This window comes from Trachemys scripta, chromosome 5 (genome assembly GCF_013100865.1).
Source record: "Trachemys scripta elegans isolate TJP31775 chromosome 5, CAS_Tse_1.0, whole genome shotgun sequence".
Classification (NCBI taxonomy): domain Eukaryota; kingdom Metazoa; phylum Chordata; order Testudines; family Emydidae; genus Trachemys; species Trachemys scripta.
The window spans coordinates 109,273,392-109,291,990 of NC_048302.1; the positions used below are offsets into that span (position 1 = coordinate 109,273,392).

Genomic DNA, 18,599 nt, shown 5'->3' on the forward strand with positions numbered 1-18,599 from the left:
CAGGGACCTTGTCAGCTCCAAGGAAAGTCTGCTTGGCGTGCTGCTGGAGAGCTTGGGAGCCCTCGTCCAAAGGCAGCCCATCTGACATGTTGCCAAGGAGCTAGGAGCCTGGGCAGGCAAGCTGGTCAGAAATCAGGAAGGTATCCAACAGAACCCTGCTTGGTTTCTGTCATCATGTCATTAAAACTACCATGTTCCTGTGGCACATTTCAATTTCAACAGCATTTTCTGACAGAAAAGCATTCCTTCAGAAAATTTCTGACCAGCTCTTCAAATAAATCACTTAAGGAGAGATTTAAAAGGATAAGGTGTTATCTTTACAAATATCAATAGAGTATTTACCATGTATTGGGGCTGGCATGAGAGAAAACGCAACAGTGCTTTCCTTTTTCACTCCTTCGTTTTTCCTTATTCCACCCTGGCTCTTTCTTTCCCAAAAGGGCAAACACCATCCTGGTGGATACTGTATTAAACTCTGGTTCATCATATACGTGGTCTAGCTGTTCAGACAAAGCAGATTACTCCTGCCACAAATTTTTAACCTCTCACTTTCAGAGAAGTTGTATACTTCAAAATTCAGGCAGAATGTTTTGCATGTGTATCTAAGGCTGTAGGGGCCCCCCCTCCCCCCCGAGTTCAGTCACAAATTTAATGAATGCATTATTTTTTTAACGAATATCATCAACATGGAAGCATGTCCTCTGGAATGGTGGCCGAAGCATGAAGGGGTATACGAATGTTTAGCATATCTGGCACGTAAATACCTTGCTTAGCGGGCTACAAAAGTGCCATGCTAAATGCCTGTTCTCACTTTCTGGTGACATTGTAAATAAGAGGACAGCATTATCTCCTGTAATCCTGTAAATGTAAACAAACTTGTTTCTCTTAGCAATTGGCTGAACAAGAAGTAGGACCGAGTGGACTTGTAGGCTCTGAAGCTGTACATTGTTTTGTTTTTGAGTGCAGTTATGTAACAAAACAGAAAAAATTTACCTTTGTAAGTTGCACTGTCATGACCAAGAGATTGCACTACAGTACTTGTGTGAAGTGAACTGAAAAATACTATTTCTTTTGTTTATAATTTTTACAGTGCAATTATTTATAATAAAAAATATACATTTTGATTTCAATTACAACACAGAGTACAATATATATGAAAATGTAGAAAAACATCCAAAATATTTAATAAATTTCAGTTGGTATTCTATTGTTTAACAGTGCGATTAAAACTGTGATTAATTGTGATTAAATTTTTTTAGTTAATCACGTGAGATAACGGCGATTCATCGATAGCCCTATATTTCATACACAATCAATGTATCCTAAATAGATTTAAATTGTAGGATTATAGAAGTATAAGATGGACAAATATTTAGGAATGATGAGTGTGTATTAGGTATATAAGTAAAGCATGGCTGTAATGCAAGGCCTATAGGCTGAGGCCTGTAGGATTTTAGCTTAGCCATACTAGACTGTAGACTTTAGAACATTTGACATGAATAGGTGACCTAGGTATAACCCTAGGTTACAAGATTACTGGAAAGGTCATCTTACAGAAAAATAGACTGTAATAGACCCCAAAACTCCTGATTGTAACATCACGGAAAGTTCTGTTCTGACCACAGGTTACCATGGATACATGTTGTATATAGATCCTATTGCATATATGGGGAACTAAGACAACAACAACATAGAGTACCCCAGTATTCAAAGTACAGATAAGGAAAAGAGGGTTGAAAATGTCATGCATATGTATAAGATTTTAGGCATGGTCAGAACAATATGAAAGAGGTTCACTGGCTGCATAAAAGGGGGAAGACGTACAAGAAACCCCAGAAGGAACCACCCTCATAGATGATGTAATTGAATGGGACTTTTTTTTTATTTGATTCTAGGATCTGAGGAGAAACAGTCAAATGAAAAAAAAGTCCCATTCAATTACATCATGTAATGGCAGACAGCTAAAAAGTGACAAGTTTTTAAAATGCTTATATACTAGAAGTCTAAATAATAAGATGGGTGAACTAGAATGCCTCGTATTAAATGAGGATATAGATATAATAGGCATCACAGAAACTTGGTGGAATGGCGATAATCAATGGGACACAGTAATACCAGGGTACAAAATATATCTGAAGGACAGAACAGGTCGTGCTGGTGGGGGAGTGGCACTATATGTGAAAGAAAGTGTAGAAGCAAATGAAGTAAAAATCTTAAATGAACCAAACTGTACCATAGAATCTCTATGGATAGTAATTCCATGCTCTAATAATAAGAATATAGCAATAGGGATATATTACCAACCACCTGACCAGGATGGTGACTGTGAAATGCTCAGGGAGATTAGAGAGGCTATTAAAATAAAAAAACTCAGTAATAATGGGAGATTTGAACTGGATACATGTCACCTCAAGACGGGCTGCAGAGAGAAAGTTTCTTGACACCTTAAATGACTGCTTCTTGGAGTAGCTAGCCCTGGAACCCAGAAGAGGAGAGGCAATTCTTGATTTATTCCTAAGTGGAGCACAGGATCTGGTCCAAGAGGTGAATATAGCTGGACTGCTTGGTAATATTGACCATAATATAATTAAATTTAACATCCCAGTGGCAGGGAAAACACCACAGCAGCCCAACACTGTAGCATTTAATTTTAGAAAGGGGGACTACATAAAAATGAGGAAGTTAGTTAAACAGAAATCAAAAGGTACAGTGCCAAAAGTGAAATCCCTGCAAGTTGAATGGAAAATTTTTAAAGACACCGTAATAGAGACTCAACTTAAATGTATACCCCAAATTAAAAACTATAGATGACCAAAAAAGTGCCACCATAGCTAAACAACAATGTAAAAGAAGTGGTTAGAGGCAAAAAGGCATCCTTTAAAAAGTGGAAGTTAAATCCTATTGAGGAAAATAGAATAGAGCATAAACTCTGGCAAGTGAAGGCCAAAAAAGAATTTGAATTTGAAGAACAGCTAGCAAAAGACTCAAAAAGTAATAGCAAAAAACATTTTAAGTACATCAAAAGTAGGAAGCCTGCTAAACAACCAGTGGGGCTACTGGACGATCGAGATGCTAAAGGAGCACTCAAGGATACGGACATTATGGAGAAACTAAATGAATTCTTTGCATAGGTCTTCACAGCTGAGGATGTGAGGGAGAATCCCAAACCTGAGCCGTTCTTTTTAGGTGTCAGTTCTGAGGAACTGTCCCAGATTGAGGTGTCAGTAGAGGAGGTTTTGGAACAAATTGATAAACTAAAAAGTAATAAGTCACCAGGACCAGAATGTATTCACCCAAGAGTCCTGAAGGAACTCAAATGTGAAATGTGATCCTGGCAATTATAGGCCGGTAAGCCTAAATTCAGTATCAGGCAAATTGGTTGAAACTATAGTAAAGAACAAAATTTCAGACACATAGATGAACATAATTTTTTGGGGAAGAGTCAACATGGTTTTTGTAAAGGGAAATCATGTCTCACCAATCTACTAGAATTCTTTGAGGAGGTCAACAAGCATGTGGACAAGGGAGATCCAGTGGATATTGTGTACTTAGATTTTCAAAAAGCCTTTGGCAAGGTCCCTCATCAAAGGCTCTTAAGCAAAGTAAGCTGTCGGATAAGAGGGAAGGTCCTTTCATGGATTGGTAACTGGTTAAGGATAAGAAACAAAGGTAGGAATAAATGGTCAGTTTTCAGAGTGGAGAGAGGTAAATAGTGGTGTCCCCCAGGGGTCTGTACTGGGACCAGGTCTATTCAGCCTATTCAGAAATGATCTGGAAAAGGGGGAAAACAGTGAGGTGTGAAAATTTGCAGATGATACAAATACACTCAAGATAGTTTAGTCCCAAGCAGACTGCGAAGAGCTACAAAAGGATCTCACAAAACTGGGTGACTGGGCAACAAAATGGCAGATTAAATTCAGTGTTTATAAATGCAAAGTAATGCACATTGTAAAACATAATCTCAACTATACATATTAAATAATGGGGTCCAAATTAGCTGTTACCACTCAAGAAAGAGATCTTGGAGTCACTGTGGACAGTTCTCTGAAAACATCCACTAAATGTGCAGCGGCAGTCAAAAAAGCAAACAATGTTGGGAATCATTAAGAAAGGAATAGATAAGACAGAAAACATCATATTGTCTCTATATAAATTCATGGTACGCCCACATCTTGAATACTGCGTGATAGATATAGATAAAGATATATTGGAATTGGAAAAGGTTCAGAAAAGGGCAACAAAAATTATTAGGGGTGTGGAACGGCTGCCATATGAGGAGAGATTAATAAGACTGGGGACTGCTCATTTTGGAAAAGAGACGACTAACGGGGGATAGGATAGAAGTCTATAAAATCATGACTCTTGTGGAGAAAGTAAATAAGGAAGTGTTATTTACTTCTTCTCACAACACAAGAACTAGGGGTCACCAAATGAAATTAATAGGCAGCAGGTTTAAAACAAACAAAAGGAAGTATTTTTTCACCCAACACACAGTCAACCTGTGGAACTCCTTGCTTGAGGATGTTGTGAATGCCAAGACTATAACAGGGTTTTAAAAATAACTAGATAAGTTCATGGAGGATAGGTCCACAAATGGCTATTAGCCAGGATGGGCAGAGATGGTGTCCTTAACCTCTGTTTGCCAGAAGCTGAGAATGGGCGACAGTGGATGGATCACTTGATGATTACCTGTTCTGTTCATTCCCTCTGGGGCACCTGGCATTGGCTACTGTCTGAAGACAGGATACTGGCCTAGATGGACCTTTGGGCCTTTCTTATGTTCTTCTGATCATTTGATGAGAGATACATGAGAACTTAGAATATTTTTGGGGCTGTGAGTATGACTTCAGTATTCATCATTGCATGGGTTTTTGTAGGATTTATATATGCAACGGTAATTGTAACTTTACGTATTGCTGTAATAAAACTTTTAGTACAGATAAAACTTTATATTTGTGATTGTGTCTGTGATCACTACCTTTGTTCTTTGTATGTTCCTGGAGTCTCCAAATTTGAGAAAAGCATCATTTTGTCAAGTTTGAACTAGCAACAGGAGCTGAACCTATTGTAGTTTGAATACAAAATCACTAAATTAAGTTTAAATATAAAAGACTACAAATGGTATGTGATTGACTGTCATAAAGCTAAAAGGACAAAGTTAAGGTTGTTTGTACAACCATAATTTTGGTATATCTAGATATTTTTAATGTTTAACTATACAAACTTAACATTGCATTGATATAGCTGAGCAGAAATAGCTCAGACAAAAAATGATAGCAAAGGTTAAATGAAAGGAGGCGAAGGAAGGTAATAGTTATGGTAGAAATGAAATTAAATACATTAAAGTAGTTCATTATAAGCTGGAGAAAAAGACTGAGCAAAAGTTTAAAAAGAGGAAGAAATGTTATGGAAATTATCAACTTTTAACCTCCATATTCCAAAATTCAGGATTTTCCTAATCTATACAGGTTTTTTCTTTCTAGTTTTACACTTAGATTTTCAACAGGAAAGTATAACCCTGAGGATGGGAGTTTAGCCATTGACTTTAATGGAGCCCAGATTTTACCCATTATGTCTGCCCTGTACTCTTTACATTAGCTGCCTTCAAATTGACAGATTTACCTGACAGTTGTTTTTTAAAGCCCTTAGTTGGTGTAGGTCCTGAATACATTCTTACCCACCCCAATCCCTGTCAGTGTTTTACTTTTTCCTTTAGTGTTGTGTCCCCTCCAACATATTTAATTTTAATTATTATGAGTGGTTTTATTTATAAGTAGTTTACTTAGTACCATATATACTCGTTCATAAGCCGAATATTTTTGGTAAAAAAGTGACGCATCAAAGAGTGGGGGTTGGCTTATAAACAGGTCTACACCAAAATTTGATGATTTTAAACTCTATGGAATCATTGAATTGAATATTTTGATACATTGTCGTTTTGTTTACCTGGAGCATCTGCAGGCATGGAGCCCCTCAGTTCCCTGTGACCGCCGTTTGCCGTTCCCAGACAATGGGAGCTGCAGGAAGTGCATGGAGCCCCTCAGCGCAGCCACAGGGAGCTGAGGGGCTCCATGCCTCAGACGCTCCAAGTAAACAAAACGTCCTGACCCACCAGCGGCTTACCCTGACAACCAGGAGCCAAAGTTTGCCAACCTCTGAAATATAGGGTCGGCTTATGAAAGGGCCATACGGTTTTTGCTATTTTTACCTAACCATCTTGGGGGTTGGTTTATAAACGAACTGGCTAATGAACGAGTATATACGGTACATTGTTTTATTTTTAGACATTTATCTTTTGTATAGAGATGCAAAGTGTATAGCCCAGGGAACTTTAAAAGTCAAGTTGTGGTACATAGAGTATATATTTGATATCCACTTTACTAGAATAGTCATGCAATCACATTCAAATTTCTCCGTACCCATCCAACCAATACAGTTAAACTTTTCATGGAGAAGATTTGGAGAAGGACCAATAAATAAATCAATCTGTTGTCCTTGTATGTCGGTGTGGATCCCATTGTAGGTGTGCATGTGTATAAGGACTAGATTCTTTTAGCTAGCAGTGTATATTTGGGGTAGTGCATGTGTCTTGTGCTGCCTTTTGCTCCCACATTAAAGCATAAAGGGTGTGACAGCTATGACCCTCCCTCAGTTCCCTTTTACTGCCATTGGCAGAGAAATGGAACCTATCGGTATCCTTTCAACTCACATGAGAGTTGTCAGCAATCTTCACCTAAATTTCTGGAAAACTTTAGAACAACCTTCTTACAGCATTTTGGACTGACTAATCCTCAATTGGTTCAAAATTCTTCGACCACTCCCCACCCACAGCAAGGCACCCTTGTACAAGGACCCCAAAATCCTGGAATCAAAACCCAAAGGCTTTAAACCTTGCTCATCCTGGGATGGACTAATTCTGCTTTAAGATAGGCACAGCAGATGCCTTTTCTGTCTGGGCAAATCCCATGTTTGAAGCAGGTGCTCAGTTTGCCTTTCATTCTGCACCTGAACCTGAAAATCATGGAATGCAAGACTCAGGCTCCATCTCTTAGAACAATCTATGAGAGCAGTATTTAAACCAATAGATCTGGGCTCGAAAACCACCATACCAGTCAAACCTGCATCCTCAGTGCTCCATCAAGTAGGCAGTTGCACTCCAAGACTTCAGCAGAGACCCTTTCTTTTCTTTGGGAGAATCTGAGCCACCACAACAGCCACCATCTCCTCCTCTGAAATCTGTTATTCCATGCAGGAGATCAGAGCCTCCTGGTACCAACTTCCCCTCTGACACTCACTTTACACCAGCTGGTACTCCCCTTGCCTTGAGTACCTCTACAGCTTCTCCAGATGCAACATGCTGGAAAATATGGGATCCCGTATAGCACTTCCAGACAACAAAGCTTGATCTGTAACCGTATTTTATCCCAGCCAAGAAAGTACAATTCCTTTTAACCCACTATCTCAACTACTGAAAATTTATGGATTTTGTAGACAAGCTAGCACAACAAGACAGAGCTCATTTCCAGGCTCTTACTGATGAAGGAAAGCTAGTGGCCAGAACTGCACTTGAATCAGCAGTTGATGCAGCAGACACATCATCCTGGTTGATGGCAATAGCCATCGTAATGTGCTGTGAGTCATGGTTACACACCTCGGGATGTAAAACCTGTTCTTCGATGAGGTCCACTTTATCAATGAAATTACAATTGAGTCCTTGCACGCTTTAAAGAACTCTAGAGCCATCCTCTGCTCTCTGGGAATATATACACCTGCCCTGAAAAGGAAATATTACAGGCAATCTTACAGTCTTAGACCAGGATCTCAACAGTTTTATCTCCAGCTATCTTATGACCCTCCTTGCAAAAGGCAGAGAGTACTCTGTATCATTTCCCTGCTGTATCATCTCAATCCCATTCCCTGGTGAAAATATACTTTTGACAGGAGTTTGAGAGATGTAGACCATTAACAATACCACCACTACCCTATACTTGTATACCATTCGGAAGTCCTTTAGCACTTTGTTTCTACAACTGAAGTGCCACTACAATGGACAAGTGGGTTTTAGATGTCATCTAATATAGCTATAAGATCGAATTTACTTCTGTATCTCCTCCAAAATCTCCATTCCTATCCCTCTTCAGGGACCGTTCTCATGAGCAGATTCTCAGACAGGAAGTGGAGTCCCTCTTATAGATGTGTCTCACTTAGGCTGCGGGGAGCACACATGGACAGCCATGTGACTCAGGGCACTTGGACACCTTGAGAAGCCGTCTGCACATCAGCCTTCTGGAGTTCCAGGTAGTTTGAGAAACAAGTTTTTCTGCAATTCACGTGGTACAACCATGTTCTCAGACAATATGACAACCATCCTTTACATCAACAACACATAGGTGTGAGATCAATTCCCCTCTGTATAGAAGCACTCAGCCTATGGAGTTGATGTATCAAGAATGAAATCACATTTTTGGCAGCTTACCTTCCAGGTCCACATGAGTGGGAATTGAGTTAGTAGTAAACATTTTTCTCAGTGGGGGATTCCCACCTGGGATCTGTTCATCTGTCAAACAAGAAATGCAACACGCATTGCTTCTGAGGTGCTCAAGAGCTACATTCTCAAGATGATGTCCTCCATCTTCTCTAACCAAATTATCTGAACTATGCCTTTCCTCCTTTACAACTCCTTCCTGGAGTCTTGAAGAAAATTTGTCAAGATAGGGCACATGTCATCTTCATTGCCCCCCGTTGGACCAGACAGTTGTCATCCCATCCTCTGATCAGAATGTAATAGTTTTCAAATCTCTTGACCCAGGTGAAAGGCAGGATCAAGCATTCCAATCCCTAGAGCTTCATCCCACAGCTTGGTTTTTGGATGGGCATCAACACTAATACTTTCCTGCTCAGAAGCTGTACTAACCATCCTTAATAACAATACAAAGAAACTCCACTAGGAGTCCTATTCAGCCAAGTGGAAAGGTTTCTCCATTTGGGGATGTCAGTCAGTGGTTATTCCTTCCATTTTGGACTAGTTTCTCTCAAAAAGGCTGACCTTTCCCTTACTTCTGTCCAAGTCCACTGGCAGCAATCAGTGTGTGTGTCATGACCCACATGTCTCAAGCCTGGATCCACAGGATTTATAGGAACAGCTACACTCCAACCCTCCACCTAGCAGTCTGCTGATGCTCGCTTACTTGGGACTTATGAAGCCTAGCCCCAGTTTGAGCTCTGCACCTACGGTCTTACTGGTGGAGTGCCAGAGCAGCTGATTGGCCTGCAGGCCCTACTTAAGCCAGCAGCAGGAACAGGAAGTTATCCGAACAAACTGGGCTCTACCCTGTTCTGGATCGTGTGCTTTGTGCTTCCTGCTCCTGCTCCCTCGGCTTGATTTTCCTGGCATCCTAACCCAGCATAACTCCTGGCATCTGATTTGTGTTTTTGATCTCCAGTTTGTCTCCTGCCTCAGTCCCCCTGGTATCCTGACCTGGCCTGACTTTGGTTCCTGACTTGTGGTTCTGGCCTCCAGTTGTCTCCTGCTTCGGACCTCCTAGTATCCTGGCCCAACTGACTCCTGTCTTGTGACTGTGGACTCTGGCTGCCTATGACCCAGCCATAACAGCTTGTTCAGATCACAGTTACCCTGAGGGACTGAGCCTGGTGTGAGAAGGATGAACCCAGCAGTACCACTGCAGCCCCTAGAAGCATTGGACTTGCCTGAATGGGCCTTCCACCTCCAGGTGGATAATTAAGGCTGCGTGTCTGTCACTGAGGTCACAGATTCTGTGACCTCTATGACTTCTTCAGCGGCTGGTGCTGGCTCAGGGGCTGCCTTAGCCAGGCAGCCCCTGGGCCAGCAGCAGCAGTTTGTGTGTGGGGGAGGGGGCTCAGGGCTGGGGCAGGGGGTCGGGGTGTGTGGCGGCGCTTACCTGGGGGAGGAGGGCTCCCTGGCATCCACTGGCATGTCCCTGCAGTTTCTAGTGGGAGGGGTGGCCAGGGGGGCTCTGTGCGCTGCCCGTGCCTGCGTGTGCTGCTCCTGCAGCTCCCATTGGCTGCGGTTCCCGGCGATTGGGAGCTGCATAGCCAGTGCTTGTGGCGTGAGCAGCGCACGGAGCCTCCCTGGCCGCTCCTCCCCGTAGGAGCTACAGGGACATGCTGGGTAGGGAGCCTGTCAGCCCCGCAAACCCTCCCTCTCCTGGACCAGCAGGGGTCCCGGCCCCCCTCCCAGCACCAGTGGGGGTCCCAGGCCACATGCTGCCACCTGCCTTCCCTCCCACCCCCAGCACCAGCGGAGGTCCTGGGCCACCATCCTGCAGCGCCCCCAGCCTGCCCTCCTGAGCACCCGTGGTCCCCCGTCTCAAGTTTTAGTTAGGGGTATATAGTAATATTCATGGACAGATCATGGGCCGTGAATTTTTGTTTACTGCCTGTGAAGTGTCCATGACTTTTACTAAAAATACCCGTTACTAAAATGTAGTCTTACGGATAATCAAGCACTACAGGCCCAAGTTGCACACTGCCCTTGGATAACCAGAGGCTGCAAGTGAGGCAGGTCAGCACTGAGAATACTGTGCTGTGAATGCAGCATGCAGTGCCTTGCCCTAAACAGGGGGCTCCACTACTATTGCTCCAGTGGCTTGATGGGAACCACCAGCAGTTCCAGCACTTCATGAACCAGTGCTACCTTCTGTTTCTGATGCATCCCCAAATCTATACCTCTGACCAGGCCATCTATACCTGCTGACAAGAGATGTTTTAGACTGGCCATCCTCTTTCTGGAAGGCTATAGTCCTGTGCTGACAGACTGGTATGCTTTTCTCCAAGCAGTGTTAGCCATCTTTGATGACCTGCACCTAGTGCAGGTCACCCTGAGGGGACTCCAGTGGGGGCAAGACCCAGTGACCTCCTGTGCAGCACACTTAATCATAGAATCATAGACCTTAAGGTCAGAAGGGACCATTATGATAATCTAATCTGACCTCCTGCACAACACAGGCCATAGAATCCCACCCACTCCTGTATCAAACCACTAACCTATGTCTGAGCTATTGAAGTCCTCAAATCCTAGTTTAAAGACTTCAAGGTAGAGAGAATCCTCTAGCAAGTGATCCGTGCCCACGCTGCAGAGGAAGGGGAAAACTTCCCAGGGCCTCTGCCAATCTGCCCTGGAGGAAAATTCCTTCCCGACTCCAAATATGGTGATCAGCTAAACCCTGAGCATGTGGACAAGACTCACCAGTCAAACACCCAGGAAAGAATTCTCTGTAGTAACTCAGATCCCATCCCGTCTAACATCCCATCACAGGCCATTGGGCATATTTACCGCTAATAGTCAAAGATCAATTAATTGCCAAAATTAGGCTATCCCATCATACCATCCCCTCCATAAACTTATCACTGTTGCATCAGAGTGGAACAAAGTAGCGCAGCTGTATCAGTTCCAGTAGGGCTTATGGGAATAAATCAAAAACGCACTGGCCCCACATAGAGACACCAAGAGCCCTTTGTATGGACCTCACTATCCGTATAGATAATCAGCTGCGAAAACAAAGGGATAAGAAAGGAAGAAAAGGAACAGCACCATCAATGCAACTTGTGCTTCTGCTGTGGTTATCCTGACCATACCATCTCATTCTGCCCAGTATGAACGCCGAAGAGCTCAGAGAAACAAGCTGACCCAGGCCTGGTGGAGGGAACTGGCCCTTCTTGAGAGAAGAGAATATCCCCATACCCTAGTCCTCACTGATATGCACCCTGAGCCCCATCCATGGGCTTCTCATTTGCAGGTGTGTATTCAGCTTCACATCCTATGGGATCCCTGACAGATTCCGCTCCAACAGACCCTCATTGATTCAGGAGCCGCGGACAATTTCATGGCTGCAGCTGCAGCTCAGGCCCTATAGATTCCCCTGCTATGCAAGGCCATACCCGACCAATTGAAATTGTTGACCGCTCTCCACTATCTTCAGATAGAGTTTTGGAGGAGACTGTCCCCCTGGATGCCAGAGAAATAATACCATTTGGTGTGATTTATTCCCTGCATTTTCCCCCCGATCCTTGGCATGACCTTTCATGACCCTCTCATTCACTGATAAGAACTGAAAGTTATCTTCCCATTGGAATTCTGCTGACAGCATGGCCATGGACTAGCAGACTTTGCACCCACACCCAAGAAGGCTCAAATAGGTGTAGTTGTCCACATTGAAACACCCACTAAAGGACCTATGGAACTTCCCCCCAAGTACCGTGAATACTTTTGTCTTTTGAGAAGAAGAATGCAGAAAACTTCCCCCTACATGAGGCAGACTGTGACTACCCGACAGGCAAAGCTGCTGTTTGGGTGGATATATGCGGTGTCATAGCCTAAACTGGCAGTATTGTGTGAATCTCCAAGAGAACCTGGCCTGGGGGTTCATCTGCAAATCAAATTCACCAGCCAGCGCCCTGGTCCTTTTTGTAAAAAAGAATGACAGCCTCCACCTCTGTCGATTACCAAGCCATAAATCAGATAATTTGGAACCGTTACCTGCTACTCCTGATAGCCGATTTGTTGGACCGCGTAGGGGCTACCTGCATATTCACAAAACTGGATTTCTGGGGAGCTTACAATCTCATCCGTATCAGAGATGGGGACTGCCTTTTTGATTTGCTACGGCCACTTTGAATATTTAGTTATGCCTTTCAGACTGACTAATGCCCCAGCAGCTATCCAGCACTTCATTAAAGATGTGCTATGAGGCCTACTGGAACAGTTTGTGGCAGTGTACTTAGATGATATATTAATCTTCTCAGATGAGCTGGACAAACACACAACTCATGTCCCCACTGTCCTGGAGAGACAACAACACATGGTCTCTATAGAGACAAGCACATTTGATCAGACCTCAACTGAGTTTGTGGGTTTCATCTGGTCCCTGGAAGGAATCGCTGGATTTGTGTAAGGTCCAGGCTGTCCATAACTAGTCAGGCCCCTGTAATGTTCATGACCAGCAAGGTCTTTTAGGCTTTGTGAACTTCTACTGGAGGTTCATTTCAGATTTTTCAAAATAAACTTCACTCTACTCCGAAAAAATGCCAAGTTCTGTTGGTCACCAGAAGCCCAGCACACATTTGTGCAACTGAAGCTTGCCTTCATCACTACTCCAGTATTGGCCAACTCCAGCATGGCACAAGCTTTCATTGTGAAAGCTGACACCTGTAGAACAGCGATCAGGTAACTCCTCTTTCAAAGGCATAAACTCAAACAAACACTGCATCCCATCACTTATTACTCAAGGAAGCTTACATCTGCGGAGTGAAACTAAGATCTTGGACAAGATGCTCCAAGCAGTTAAGGCTGCCTTCAAAGAGTGGCAACAGTACTTGGAAGGGACCTGTCATCTAGTCCAAGTGTTTACGGACCACAAGAACCTGTAGTACCTACGCAGGGCCAAAGCCCTGCATCAACAACAGCTCCAGTGGGCCAGTGAGCATGCATATCCCACAGTTCTGATCCCTGTTCAATTTTACCTTGATCTACTGCCCTGGAACCTCTAGGTAGGTGCTGGATATTGTCATGTGTGGCCATACCATCCAGTTTCTTTCCCTTTCCACCACAATCCCCATTCCCCATCCATCTTCAGGGACCTTTCTCGTGAGAGCCTTTTACAAACAGAAATGGCCTCGTTGCTCTGTCTAGATGCCATAGGAGAGGAGCCTTAGGAGTACTGGGAAAGAGGCTTCTACTCCTGGTATTTCCTCATTCGAGAGAAGAAAGGTGACCTTCATCTTGTTCTAGACCTGAGGAGGCTCAATAAATATATTTGATACCTCAGATTCAGGATGATAACACTTGCTTCCATCATTCTATCACACCAAGATCAAGACTGGTTCATGGCTTTTAACTTGCAGGACATGAATTTGCATATTGCCCACAGGAAGTACCTCAGATTAATATTAGGATTCAATCATTACCAATATAAGGTGCTACCCTTCATACTCTCCACTGCTCCAAGAGTATTCACTGAGTGCCTGACAGTGATAGCGGCACATCTAAGGAAACATCTACATGTACCTGGACAACTGGCTGATCCAAGGACAAGCTCCGTGACATGACCAAGATAGCCCTAGCTTGAATCCTCACCCTGTTGTCTCAGGGCTAATGGTGAACTACAAAAAGTCATCTCTCACTCCATCCCAGATGGAGACCCTACTTGACTCTGTCAGCATGATCATATCTGCCAGAGGACAGATTCTGTTCCCTTTAATCAATCATACATGAAATAAGGTCAAGACCATCATGCTTGCATGGGATTACTAGGTCATATGTTGTGTACATACATGATACTGCTTGCCAGACTTTGCTTGAGACCATTACAACACCATCAAAGAACAGTGTACTCCCCAGCCAAAAACAATATGAACAGATAGGCCACTGTAACACTCCAAATCCTGCGAGAACTTGCCTGATGACCCCCTTGAATGTGAGAAAATGGAATGTTTCTCAACTCCTTCCTGTGCAAACTATACTTAATATGGATGCATAAGTGGGAGGTTGGGGGCCCACCTGAATCACATCAATTGCAAGAAATTGCACATGAACGTTCTAGGGCTGAGGGCCATCAGATTGGCCTGTATAGCATCCCTGTCAGTTCGACGGAATTCTGTAGAGCAAATCCTGATGGACAGTACATCTGTGATGCACAATATCAACAAACAAGGAGGCGCTTGATAGATCCCACTTTACTTGGAAACCATCGAGTTCTGGGAATGGTGTCACCAACACAGAGTAAACCCTGGCCCCCACTGGCCCTGCACTTTCCCTCGGTCAGCAATTACCTTGATGACTTCTTAAGCAGAGACGTGATAACCAACCATCAGTAGTCACTGGAAATTCATCCTAGACATGATATTCAGCAGTGATGGGGGACTCTGACCAAAGACCAGTTTGCCACCACAGAGAATGTCAAATGAAACACCTTCTATTATAGAGGCGGCGTGAGCCTAGGATCTCTACCAGATGTTTTTCTACTCTGCTGGTGTCAAGCTCTCCTTTGCACCTTATCACTAACCCCCCTGATTACCATAATAATATCAAAGATCAGATGGGACAAGGCCACCACTGTCATGATCTCCTCATACTGGCCAAGACAATTTTGGCTGCCAGACCTACTCCATATGTCCAGTCAATCTCCCATTCATTTTTCCTGTTTGTATGAACACAATATCCCTGAACATCCAGACCTGCAGTCACTACACCTAACTGTGCTTGGATGCTGGCCAGATGAGCACTACTGATAGAGAATGCTCCAGGCAGTTCTTATGCATAGCAGGAAAGTTTCCACTAGAAGTATCTGCTCTGCAAATGCAAGAGGTTTCCATGTGGGCAGCCCAAAACAACCTGAATTGGTTGAAGCCCTGATTCCAGGCTCCTAGACTACATACTGCTCTTGAAACAATCAGGATTGGTATTAAGTTCTCTGAGTCCACTTAGCAATATCAACATATCATACACCAGTTCAGTTGAATTCAGTTTTCTTACACCCTGCAGTGTCAAGATTCACCACGGACATTCTTCATGCCTACCCTCCATTTAGAGACCAGACTGCTTCCTGAGATCTCAGTGTGGTTCTCTTGGTGATTCCCTTCAAGCCTCTATCTGTCAAAACATACTACTTTGTTGCTGTCACATTGGCACAAACTCAGTGACCGGACGATCTCTACTTTACAGGGACAATATTGTAATGAGACAACAGCCTAAGTTAATTCCCAAGGTAATCTCAAAATACCAACTGAATCAGTCAGTTACCTTACTGGTCGTCTTTCCAAAACCTCTCTCTTCTGCAGGAGAAAAGAAACATCACACCTTGGATGTCTCCAGAACTTCTACTTTACTACCTAGACAAGACTAAATCCTTCTGGCTCTCACTGGCTCTTTGTGGCTGTTTCGGGTGTATAGTAAGACCTGGTGATCTCTTCACAGAAACTTTCCAAATTAATTAGACAGTGCATTTCCATTTGTTACCAGATTCCCTCCTCCTTCCCACCAAACATTTGGACACAACTTCACTGTAGTTCAGGAGACCTCATAATTGGCCTGCTTCAGAAATGCACCGGTCTCAGAGATTTGCAAGGCAACCACCTGGAGTAACCCACTGACCTTTGTTAAACAGTATGCATTTGACATGGCAGCCAGGGCAGATACCAAGTTCGGAAGAGTGATATTGCAATCTGTCTGTTTCATTAGCTGGGACTCCTCAATCCCACTATCTCAGGAGAATATTGCTTACTAGTCACCTACTGACTAGGGGCCCATACTGACACTCGAAGAATAACAACCTATTACTTACGCTACTGTAACTGGCTTTTCAAGATGTTGGAGTCAATGTGGCTGCTACAACCCATCCTCCATCCCCACTTCAGGAGTTCTTGGTGAACACAGGCTTTGAAATGCAAGGGAACTGAGGGAGGGTTGCAGTCACCCCATCCTGTGCGCCTTCATGTGGGAATACGTGCAGTTCTGATAAACACTGCTAGCTAAAAGATTTGGGGTTTGTATGCATAGGGCTCATGCGCACCTACAGTGGAATCCACACTGATTACATCTTGAAAAACCACAGTTCCTGTAGGATAAGTAACTGTTCTTTCATTGACCTCATCCCCCAAACACACAGATGCCCTCTCTGACATATATCTTTCTGATGATCATCATCATTTTGGATCCTTGTATTACTAGTGTATCATGGATCTGCTATTTATTAATATTAACTTGATCTTGAACTACGTATGTTCAGATTTATGACCCACATATCAAACCATTATTACTAATGGCTTATTGGTCTGTTTGGAATGGCAAGTATAATCTTAGAGTATATCTGTGGAAGAAACAAGGGATGAGAATTCTATTTTATGGCCTAATAAATATCTGTTTTTAAGCCCCCTGATTCCTATATATGACCATAGGCCCACTTTTTTATTTTGACTCATCTTTTTTAAAAAAAAATCTTGTTTAACTTTTACAAATGAATTTTGCAAAAAGTTAACTACTCAACATTTCACACTGTTAATGGAACCAAGAGGTCAGAAATATTACAACATAGGTCATATATTAAAAAGTTGTGCCATGTGTATAAAAATTCAGTAACAGAATTCCAAAAAATCCTTAAATTCTTAAATTATTATGATTATTTTATTACAGGGGATGGAGTGCTAGATCTCTCTACAAAGAAAAATGCAAGGCTGGAAGAGTCAACATATGATCCATTATCATCTGAAAATTCAGTGTCTGGGTAAGCATAATTTAAATATGTTTAATATGTAAAAGGAAACACTAAAAAAACTCTATGAAGGCAGATTATTTTTTTATAACATACTTGTACAGTATATATTGACACACAAATTCAGTTTATATTTTGCTTTCCTCAAGAGTTTCACTCATAAGTGTGTGTCTATGTATATATCATTTGTTTCATTGTCTTTTTCTTTTCTTTCTGTTAAAGAAAAGTTATCAGAACAATCACCAAACTTTAGTTCATGTTACTAAAAATGAACTGAAAACTTAATTACATAATACAAAAGAGTAGGACAGTAGAAGAAAACGTAAATTTATTCTTCAAGGTTTTATTTAGGAAACTTCCATTTTGCACAAAAACATAACATCCAGATTATATTTTAAAAATATCCTTCAGCTAACATGAACAAGTTAAACATCTATTATCTTCAATATTTCTTAATGTGAGAGAGAGTTCCTAATTGTTATACTTACATCATGGTTTTGCCTATGGTGTGTGGTGGCAAACTGCTAAATATGTCCATTCAGCATTAAAAAATAAAAATGTTGTTTCATGTGCTGAAAGCTACCATTACATTAACTGAAACAAAAATAGTGAAATACATTGTTCTGTTGGATTTTGTTATAGTTTTGGCATCCTCCCATCCACTAGCCATAGCAGGACCCTTTCTGTCACCTATACATCTTACAAAATAATTTATTCCAAATAATACATTTAGCTTTATTTGTTGAATTGTGTAAAATTGTGTTCTGTTAATTTATTGATATGAACAAGTTTTAAAATTACTTGATTTTATAATTAGAAAAATATAAATAGTGATTAGAATTTTAAAAACTGACTTGTATATTGACAAAATGGGACTTAATTGTTAATTGCAGCACTTATCTTATGAATGTAGAAAAATTAGTCTTGTGGAAATCTGGGGGTTTTGTGTTTGGTAATGTACCTATCACTGCAAATTTTCTATAAGGGGGTTGACTCTTTTATTACTTGTTTAGCGGTAACGTCACGTTTCTACTAACAAAATCTCATTTAGGATTTGGGTACTTAATGGAATGTTAATTGCATAACTAAAATTATAAATGTTGCTCTGCAAGCATGTATCAAAGGGAATATAGCAATCACATGAGAATATTATCAAATACTGAACTAGGATTTAAAGTTCTTGGAAGGGCTGCTGTAGAAGCCACCGTATGATTTTGACACATTGTCCTACCAGAACTGTAGCATTTTACTATGATAATCAGTAACTACTACATCTCAAAGACTTAAAAGTATCAGAAGCAGTGATGTTACCTAAGCAAGGAGTATAATAAAGGAGTGGACCCTTCCCTTCCA

General features: G+C 42.1%; 1 protein-coding gene across 8 annotated transcripts in view; it reads left to right on the forward strand.

Moving 5' to 3' along the window:
• LCORL (ligand dependent nuclear receptor corepressor like) overlaps nt 1-18,599 on the forward strand; it is a 167,416-nt gene that overhangs the window by 112,065 nt on the left and 36,752 nt on the right. For 7 of the 8 annotated variants that reach the window (XM_034772414.1, XM_034772415.1, XM_034772418.1 and 4 more), the window contains one exon: nt 17,168-17,258. The exons of the other annotated variant lie outside the window; for it this stretch is intronic. In XM_034772414.1, the coding sequence (XP_034628305.1) occupies nt 17,168-17,258 (91 nt within the window). The remainder of the gene's footprint in view (nt 1-17,167; nt 17,259-18,599) is intronic. 8 annotated transcript variants of the gene reach the window in all.